The sequence below is a fragment of the Hyaena hyaena genome, unplaced genomic scaffold (genome assembly GCF_003009895.1).
Source record: "Hyaena hyaena isolate Hyena2069 unplaced genomic scaffold, ASM300989v1 scaffold_9, whole genome shotgun sequence".
Taxonomy (NCBI): domain Eukaryota; kingdom Metazoa; phylum Chordata; class Mammalia; order Carnivora; family Hyaenidae; genus Hyaena; species Hyaena hyaena.
In genome coordinates this window covers 812,171-821,522 of record NW_024080641.1, presented here as the reverse complement: position 1 = coordinate 821,522, position 9,352 = coordinate 812,171, and the positions used below count along the sequence as shown (strand labels likewise).

The following is a 9,352-nucleotide window of genomic DNA, read 5'->3' as shown; positions in this document are numbered from 1 at the left end:
ACACACACACACACACACACACACACCTCAGCTCGGGCCCCCATCCCCCAGGGCAGGCGGGCACACACACACACACACACACACACACCACAGCCCTGGCCCCTCCCCCAGGGCGGGCGGGCACACACACACACACACACACACACACACACACACCCCACAGCCCTGGCCCCCTCCCCCAGGGCGGGCACATACACATACACACACACCCCACAGCCCTGGCCCCCTCCCCCAGGGCGGGCCAAGCTTTCCCCAGGGAACGGGCGGGCGGGGCGGGTTCCCACGCCAGGTGACAGGTGATATACGGCTGGTGGCCCAGCGCCCCCGCGGGCTCCCGCTGTTAGGGCTCCCCCCATGCCCGCTGAGCAAACAGCCTGCCACCGGAGGGAGGGTTGGGTGGGCAGCGGGTGGTGGGGGTCAAAGTCCTGGGAACGGCCCCCACCCCATCGCAGGGCCGGGCAGCCGCCCTGAGCCTGACCGTGACCCTGACCCCGCCCACAGCCGGGACTGCCCCATCTTCTACATGCGCAAGAAGGTGCGCAAGGACCTGGAGGACCAGGAGCAGCTTCTGAGACGCTTTGGCCCTCCTGGCCCTGAGGCCTGGTGACCTCCGACCTCGGCAGGCTTCCTCCGAGGGCCTTGGCGGGGGGTGGGGGGGGCGGATTGGTGGAGAAATAATAAAGTTGGGGCTTTTTGTTCCCTGGTGTCTTGTGGTCTGTGTGCACAAGGTCTCCTGTCATGAACCCCGGCCCCAGTAGGTCACTTCCACTCAGCCGGATCCCCTGACCCCCAGGAAGCCCCCGCTGACTCCTCCCCTTCCCTCCCAGAACCCCTGGGCTGCCAGCCCCACAAGAGGCAGGCCTGCCTCAGTCTCCCCCTGGGACCCTCCCTCACGGGCCTGAGTGAACATCTAACCACACATCCTCTGCCTGGACCGCCCGCCCTCCAGGTGCCGACCTGTTCCCTCCAGGCCTGGGGCAGCCCCCGGCCCGGAAGCTCCCACTGCCCAGCACAACCCAGGGGAGCCCCCTCCCGTGTCGCACACCCACAGTGTTTCCACCTCAGGGTCCTCGCAGGCTCTGGGCCTGGATTTTCCTCTCCCCGCAGTTCACATCCACTCCTGAGAGTCCCGGCAGCCCCGCCACGCCTTCAGACCCCATCAGTGCCTGAGCCTGTCACTCAGGGTCGTGTGCCCCCCACACCCCCCTGGTTCCTGGGTCCAAAGCCACCACCGCCCCCCCCACCTTTTACTGACCTCAGGAACCCTTGGCTTCTCTACTTTCTTCGGATCCCCCCAAATCCAGCTCCTCTCCCATCTCCCCCAGAGGGGTCGGCCCCCCATTCCCACCCCAACTGTGGGGATCCCCAAATCCAGATGGCCCCTGGGCCTGCCCTCTGTACCACGTGACCGAGGGGTTGTGCAATCCAGCCCCCTCCCCTGACCCTCCCCAAGGGGATTTTCGAGGAGGGCTGTGCTCTGTGCGGGCCTGGCCGGCACCCCTGCCCCCCCCAAGGGGCCGGGCCAAGGTATAAATAGGGGTGGCGGCTGCAGCAGGCAGCAAACCAGCCCGGCTCCAGCATGCTTGCCCTGGAGGCTGCACAGTAAGTGGGGGGAGGAGGACCCCTGCACTTGGGACCCCTGCCCGGCACTGCCTTCCAGGGGGCAAGTGGGTGGGAGGGAGGGGCTGCAACCTGCCTCTTGCCCCTTCTAGATTTGTTTTCCTTTCCCGTCTCCACTTCCTTCCTCCATCCTATCTATCCCTGCCTCTCTGGGACCTCGAAAATCTCCTTGGGACACTTGCTGGTCTCCCCTCCCACCGACAGCCTCTACCGGGGGGTCTCCCCAGGTCTGTCCGGTCCCCAACGGGCCTCACTGCCCGTTGCCGCATCATTTTTGTTCCTGGGACTCTATTCTCTGCCTCTTGCTCCCTCTCTGTCTCTGTCTCTGTGTCTTTGTCTTCTTCTGTCTGTCTTCTCTCCTACTGTCTCACTGTCTGTCCCCCAGCCCCATCTCTCTCTCTCCAGGGCTCATAACCACTTCCTGCATCCATGAATGTTTCTCTCCACACCTTCCTCCCTTCCCACCTCTCATCTCCTTCCCTTCTCTGCCCAGCCGCTCTCCGCTTCTCCTCTGGTCCAAGATGGACCCATTTAACTGACTCGCTGACGGAGGCCCCCTCCCCACCCCCACCTGGGCACTGACACCCACAGAGCCTCTCCAGGGACTTTCTCTCCCTCACTTTCCCTGCCCCCAACCAACCTCTGTCTATGCAAATTCCAGGGGAGGGGGGACATTTGCCTGCCCCCCCACCCCCCACTTCCTGCCCCGCTTGAGTGTGGTGGGGCTGGTCTCACACAAGGACACACAGCAGAAGAGCTGTGGTGGTCACAGCTGCAGCACCCTCCCCCCCACCCCCCATCGGCTCCCAACCACTCGGGAGATTCAGGTGGCTGAAGGCGCCCCTGACATGCCCCTGTGTGTCTCCTCCTCCAGGCACGACGGGCCACACTTCAGCTGTCTGGTGAGTTGGGGCCCTGGGGGCCAGGGAGGGTGGGGGACCCAAGCGGCCCACCTTGACCTCCCTGCCTCAGTTTCCCCTTCCACTCCTTCCTGTCACTCTGTCTTTCTGACTCTCCCTCCATATCTCCACCAGCACCTCCACCTCACCTGGCCCCTCCCTGCCCCATCTGTTCCACGGAAGTTTTCCTGAAGTCTCTTTCCAGCTCTCAGTTTCTTGGGCCACTTCCTGGCGCGAGGACGGATGGGGGGGGCGTCCCACATTCAGCAAACCTATTTACGCCTTCTCTCCTTCTTGGCTTTGCTAAATTGTATTTCCGAAAATGTGTTCTGTAATATTTCCGACACACAGAAGACTATACTCCCCACCCCGTCACCCACAGCCCAGTCCAAAAAGGAAAACCTCACTCATGGGCTTGAAAATAAATGTCATGTCAGGCATTGTTTTTTGTTGCGTTTTAAGTAAGCTCTACCCCCAACACGGGGCTTGAACTCACGACCCTAGAGCAAGTGTCGCATGCTCTAAGGCTCTAGCGACTGAGTCAGCCGGGTGCCCCAGCACTGGCTCTTCTTCCTTGCTGCATAGTACTCTGCTGGAGGACACCCCCCCCACCACACACACACCTGTTCATCCATTCTGTCCGTGGCAGTGGGCTGGTTCTTGCTGGGAGCTATTTGAAAAGCTGCTCTGAATGTTCCTCATCAAGGCTATTTTGTGGACATAACACTGTCAGTCCCCTGGGGGACTACCTAGGCTCAACACTGCTGCTACATTGGGATGGCACGTGTCCAGCTTTGGTCTTCACTGTCATTGCTAAAGCAACATGTGATTCTTGGGAGGGATCAAAGTGATATGGAGGCGGAATAAAAGAAGCATCGAGGCTTTCTTTGCCTCTGTACAAACACTTCCGGCACTGGGACAGGCAAGCCTGGGGGAATTCTTCCACACTTGCCCCAGGTGTTGGGGTTCCTGGGAGCCCACAGTCTTTGGAGGGTGTTGGCTATTGTGTGCCTCTCCGAGACCCTGCGTCTCTGTGTTTCTGTGCGTCTCCGCCTGTATCTTTCGTTCTGTGTGTTGTGTTTGTATCATTCTGGGTGTTTCTGCTGCGCTGCGTCTGTTCCCTCTTCCTGCATCCCTGCGTGTCTCTCTCTGCCCCTGTCTCTGGGGCCTGGTCTCTGTGTCTCTTGTGTGTTTCTTTCTCTTTCTCCCAGCCTCTTCCTTCTTCTCTCCTGTCCCTGTCAGAATCTTCCTGCTGGCCCAGAATGGGGGTTGGGGGCTCCCCAAAGGCTGGGATGACCCCTCTTCTTCCCCACCCCTCGACCCCATCAGTACCCAGATGGCGTCTTCTATGACCTGGACAGCTGCAAGCACCCCAGCTACCCTGACTCAGAGGGGGCTTCTGGTGAGTGGCCCTGCCCTAGCCAACCTCCTGACCTGAACCTTGGGCCCATTTCACAGATGGGGGAGCTGAGTCCCGGGGGAGGATGTCACCTAGTTCGGCAGGATAAGGTTAGCCCCGGGTCTCCAGGCCTCCTCCCCTTCCCTCTCTCACCCAGCCTCTTGCTCATGCAAATTCTGGGGGCTGAGATTTGCATGGCCCACAATGGCTCCTCTGTGCAGGGGGCTTCAAGTGGGAGGGGCTGAGGCCAGACTTGGCTTCTGACTCCACACCCTCCCCCAGACTCCCTGTGGGGCTGGGACCTGAGTCCCGCTGTCCCAGCCGCCTCCTACGAAGCCTTCAACCCAGCTGTGGCCAACTTCAGCCACCCCCAGGGTGTCCAGCTCTGTTATGGACCCTCGACCTACAGCCCCGTGGGGAGCCTCGACCCAGCGGCCCCCAGCCTAGAGGCCCCCGGGCCCAGCTTCCCAGCGTACCCCACAGAGGAATTCACCAGCCAGGTGAGGAGCTGGGACACACTTAGCATCCCCATGATTTGACTGAGGTCCAGGAGGTGCCAGGCGGTGTGTGAAGCCCTCTGACAAACCTCTGAGGTGAAGTCATTACTCGCCCTTATTACTCCATTGCACAAACCAGCCAACAGAGGCACGGACTTTGACCCAGGGGCAGTGCAGAATGCCATTAGCGGTGATGGGCACGCTTCCACGGAGGTGGCCCTGGGCATCCTTGGCCATGCCTTGGAGATCTGAACCGAGGCCAAAGTGCAGGCTGTCAAGAGAGTGGGGGGTGAGGGGCACAGTGGAAACCCAGGAGGAGGAAGGTGAGGGAAGAGAGCAGAGGGAGGGAGGGAAGGGGGAGGTCCCTGGCCTGCAGGTGATCCTGACCTTTTGCAGACCGTGGCCCCCCCGGCGTACGCCCCATACCCCAGCCCTGTACTGTCGGAGGAAGAGGGTCTCCTGCTGGACAGTCCCACCCTGGAGGTTTCAGACAGCGAGTCCGACGAGGCCCTCATGGCTGGCCCCGAGGGGAGGGGATCTGAGGCAGGTATGTAGGAGTAAGTGGGGTTAGGGGGGGCCCCAAACAAAGATGGGGAGGGGGCCGAAGGAATCATGGCTTCCCAAGCACTTACTGCATCCTACGCGCTGAGGGCACTTCCCGGGTCCACCCTTGGCTGCTGTGTGGCCCTGGGCAGATGACTCTAGCTCTCTCTGCCTCAGCTTCCTATCTACAATGGGGATGGCAGTGTTTCTTGCTGGTGGTCGAGAGATTAAGTGGGACAATGCAGGTGACTGAGAGCAGCATTTGGCTCAGTTAAGTCTTCACGCTTATTATCGACACAATAGCAACAGAAATAACCACATCAACACCCGGCTATTCAACCCCTGCTTCTGTGCAGGCGCCTGTATTATGCTCAACTCCTGGGAAGTTAGGATCATTAGCTACTTTCCCTATCTGGGTCTCAGTTTCCTATCTGTAAAATGGGCAGCAGCAGCGGCCCCATTTCCCGGTGTTATAATGATTAAATGAGCTCACAGCACTAAGTGCTTCACAAAGTTTTGTAAAAGTAACACACACACACACACACACACACACACACACACACACACACACACACAGCTCATTTATAGCTGAGGAGGCTCCAGCTCAGAGAGAGGTTAAGTCACCACCTCAAGGTTACTTCTGGAAAGTGGCAGGAGGCCAAACCTGGGGTTCCTGTACCCAGTGCCCTGCTCTGAACCACCCCCCTCTCTAGCTTTTGGGGAGCCCTTGCTGCTGGTAGGCGCCCACGAGTCAGACCCCCTGGTCTCTTCCAGGATCCCAGTCCCCCAGGGGCTGAGAAACGGCTAGGTGAATTCAAACCTACTCCAGATCGCTTCGCCACTAGTCAGCACCCGGTTTATATAAGTCTTTGAGGGACGCTGTCGGCCCATTTCACAGATTCTCTCATCCATACGCGGGACACATACGTATTCCTATGTGCTGGCCACCAGCAAAGCAGAGGGTAGCCGGATATCTTGAAAGATAAAGCAAGGAGGGGGGGATGGGGGTTCCGGGGTAACAGCTTCAGGGAGGAGAGCAGCTTGCCTGTGGTGGGCGGGGACGCGACACTGGGGACACCTCCCTCGCTCCAATTGTCTTGGCCTGGAGACAGGCTTGCTGGGGCCCTGGGTGGGTGTGGGGGCGGGGCCCAAAGGATCGCTCCCCTAACGCCCCCCGCCCCCCACCCCCGCAGGGGCCCGCAAGAAGCTCCGCCTGTACCAGTTCCTGCTGGGGCTCCTGACGCGCGGAGACATGCGCCACTGCGTGTGGTGGGTGGAGCCGGGCGCCGGGGTCTTCCAATTCTCCTCCAAGCACAAGGAGCTCCTGGCGCGCCGCTGGGGCCAACAGAAGGGCAACCGCAAGCGCATGACCTACCAGAAGCTGGCGCGCGCTCTACGCAACTACGCCAAGACCGGCGAGATCCGCAAGGTCAAGCGCAAGCTCACCTACCAGTTTGACAGTGCGCTGCTGCCGGCCGCCCGCCGGGCCTGAGCCCAGTGGGGGCTGCGAGGGGCTTCGCGCCTGTGCCGCGTTGGCGTCCCCACACCCTAGGTCATAGCACCCGTGGGTTCCCCACACTGGGGGGAGGGGGGGACTGCCATAATCCCTAAGCCCTGACCAGGGCCCCTCTGGGACCACCCCCCTCCCCATCGTGTCTGGGGCCCCTCTGGGATTTCCTTGTCATGTCCAGGATCCCTAGGATCCTCATGTCTGGGTTACGTGACCCATAGAGGACTGTGCTGTGTGTCCGTGTGGAGGGGAGGGGGAGGACAGTGCTTCCAGATCTCCAAGAGCTTCTCTGGGATCCCCTCGTGGTGTCTGAGATCCTCCAACCAAACCTGGGACCTCTCTGAGCTCTCTTGTGTGGCTGAGATCCCTCAATCTCATCTGGGGAGGGAGAGCCCACGGACCATCACGAGGCCGGGAGGGTACCCTGTCCAGGGTCTCTCTGGAATCCCTTTCTTCTGTCTGGGGCCCTCCTGTCAGATCTGACGTCTCCTACTTAGGTCTGGGGGACTTCCAGAAACCCTTTATCAAGTCTCAGCTCCCTGGGCCCCTCTGTGACTCTCTTGTCCTATCCGTCCCCCTAAATGATGACCTTTGTCATCTTGCAATTTCCTAATTCTCTGGAACCACCGTGCTGTCACTTTCTTGTGTCTGGAATTCTCCAATCGCATTGAGGGTGGCTCTGGGATCCTTTGGTCATGTCTAAAAACATCCTTGTCAGGCTTAGGGGGGGACCTCAGTGAACCCTTGTCTTGCCCAGGCTGCCTCTGGGATCCTCCAGTCACATCAGGGCCTCCCTGGGATCCCCTATCTGCTGTGCCCCTTTGGGGACCCCACCCGCAGACCTGAGTTCTCACAGGGCCCCTCCCCTTCCTGGGATGCCCTCTGTAGGGGCCAAGCTAGCGATCATTCTGGCCCCTCAACTGATTTCTGGGTGACCTTGGCAGCCCCCTCCATGTCATCTCTAACCAGAGGTCACAAGTTGGTACCCCCCCCACCCCCACCCTTCCGGCTCCCTTTGGGGTAAGTCAGATCTCTGGTGGTGGTTTCTTTAGTTCAGTGCAGCAGTGAGGGGGATTTTGCATGATCCTTCACTTAAAACTTTGCGCAGTGCAGCACCTGGCAGCACCGGGCCGCTCTGTGGTGCAGGGGGGCTGGAGGAAGGTGGCAGCCATCCTAATGGTGCATGTTCCCCAATCTTCCCCAGTCCCTGCCGCCCCTGGTGGCTTCTCTCAGTTGCCTGTTGGCCCCCAACCATTTGCATTTCGCTCCCTGGTGTGACCCCCGAGATGTGAAGCTTGGGTGCACTGTGGGAGCTCTGATTGGAACCCCTGGGGGTGTCACACACAGCCTGTGGGCTAGGACGCCAGAGTCCCAGGTCTTGGAGGCTTCGTGGCTGGGGAAACTAGGGTGGAAGACTTGCTGCTTCTGGGCCTCAGTGTGGCCCTTGTGTGAAAGGGGAGAGAAGGAGGAAGGTAGAAAAAGTCCCTTGCAGTCGTGCTGAGCCTTTGATACATCTCCTGGAAATCTACCCCACCAATCATTCATTCACTGACGTCCAGGAGGAGGCGGAGGACAAGGAAGGAGCTTCAAGGATCCAGAGAGGGAAGAGGTCCCTATGGGACACACAGCTGCTGGTAGCAGGGCCCAGGCTGGCACCTGCCCTCAAAACGTCGGCCGCCCCCTCCTGGAATGGGGGCAGCGTGGGAGGCGAGTGCTAGGGACAAAATGTCCCCAGGGCCTCCTCTTGCAAATGAGGTATCTTTTGCAAAAACTATCATCTACCACCCCCAAAATGTGGAAAAAAATAAAATAAAACAAATCAAGGTAGACAGACCTCCTAGGACCCTTTGTTAAGGTGTCCGCCTAGGCCTGCTGACCTTCAGAGACGCTGGCGAAGTGGAAGATAAGAGAAGCCATAGAAGAGGCAGTGAGAGCTGGACCAGGCTGAGCTTTGAAGTCCGCGATAAAGGGCTTGAGATGCAAGCGCTGGTGGTTCGGTTCAATTTTTCTCTCCCTCTCCCTCCCTCTCTCTGTTTTTAAGATTTTTATTTTTGTAAGTAATCTGTACCCCTAACGTGGGGCTCGAACTAACAACCCCCAGATCAAGAGCCGCCTGTTCTTCCGACTGAACCAGCCAGACGCCCCAGGTCTCCCTATTTTTGGACGATTGGAGTTCTCCCTGCGTCCCTTTCCATCAAGGTCTCTGTCTCTCCTGAATTTATGTCCTCCTCGGTATCTCTGCCCACTCACTGGATACAGCTCTCCGGCAGGCAGGGCAGGGCTGAAGGCTCCCGCGGACAGCGGCCCCCCCTTGGCACCTAGCTGGGTCCGCGGAGCGGTGTGGTAGTCTGCCTGGCAACCCGTGACGTCACATAGACCTCGCCTCCGGGTTGGCTTGGAGCTCCCCAGAGGCGGGGCAGTTTCCGGCTCGCCGGGGGTTTTGGAAAAGGGGGGAGGGGAGAGATGGACAGGAAGAAAAACCCGGAGCGACTTGTCTTCCCTCGAAACTCGCCCAGAGTTACTTCCCCTCCCGTCCTCCTCCTTAACCCCAATCCCCACACCGTCTCCCTCTCGCACTCACCTCGCCTTCCTCCCCATATCACCTACTGCCCCTTAAAGACCCTCGCCTCCCCCAGTCCTCTCCTCGTCTCCTTCACCTCCCCCCATCCGGCGTCCAGCCACACAGCCCCGTTCTGAAAGCCACAGGTCCCCCTGCCGGGAAGGGCGCCAGCGTCCGGGCAGCCCTCCAGGGCCTTCCCGGTCTCCCCACCCACCCTGCTGGGGGCACTCGCCCCCTCCCCCGCGTCCGGTGCCCGCCGCGCCCGCTTCGGGAACCGTCGCGGGCAACGGGCCGGGCGCGGTCCCAGGAGAGGCAGCGGACAGT

The 9,352-nt window shown here is 60.1% G+C and overlaps 2 protein-coding genes and 1 long non-coding RNA gene across 5 annotated transcripts in view; 2 read left to right on the top strand and 1 right to left on the bottom strand.

Annotated features, from left to right (window-relative positions):
- LOC120241785 (transcription factor Spi-B-like) overlaps window positions 1-607 on the top strand; it is a 6,025-nt gene extending 5,418 nt beyond the window's left edge. The window contains exon 6 of the mRNA XM_039247131.1: window positions 453-607. Coding sequence (XP_039103062.1) covers window positions 453-607 — 155 coding nt within the window. The remainder of the gene's footprint in view (window positions 1-452) is intronic.
- Window positions 608-1,574: 967 nt separating this feature from the next.
- Window positions 1,575-8,406, top strand: SPIB (Spi-B transcription factor). Of its 3 annotated transcripts, XM_039246823.1 has the most exons (6): window positions 1,575-1,602; window positions 2,495-2,522; window positions 3,849-3,921; window positions 4,201-4,418; window positions 4,812-4,962; window positions 6,152-8,406. In XM_039246823.1, the coding sequence occupies exons 1-6, from the start codon at window positions 1,580-1,582 to the stop codon at window positions 6,448-6,450; spliced, it is 792 nt and encodes a 263-aa protein (XP_039102754.1). In that variant the 5' UTR covers window positions 1,575-1,579; the 3' UTR covers window positions 6,451-8,406. The 3 variants fall into 3 exon arrangements, with proteins under 3 accessions (XP_039102754.1, XP_039102746.1, XP_039102763.1); XM_039246815.1 differs by lacking the exon at window positions 1,575-1,602 and having other exon boundaries at window positions 2,469-2,522; XM_039246832.1 differs by lacking the exons at window positions 1,575-1,602; window positions 2,495-2,522; window positions 4,201-4,418 and having other exon boundaries at window positions 3,856-3,921.
- Window positions 5,793-6,235, bottom strand: LOC120241583. The gene is made up of 2 exons (XR_005530903.1): window positions 6,178-6,235; window positions 5,793-5,932 (listed from the first exon to the last, which is right to left on the bottom strand). It is a non-coding gene; the product is annotated as an uncharacterized LOC120241583 (long non-coding RNA).
- Window positions 8,407-9,352: the final 946 nt, after the last annotated feature.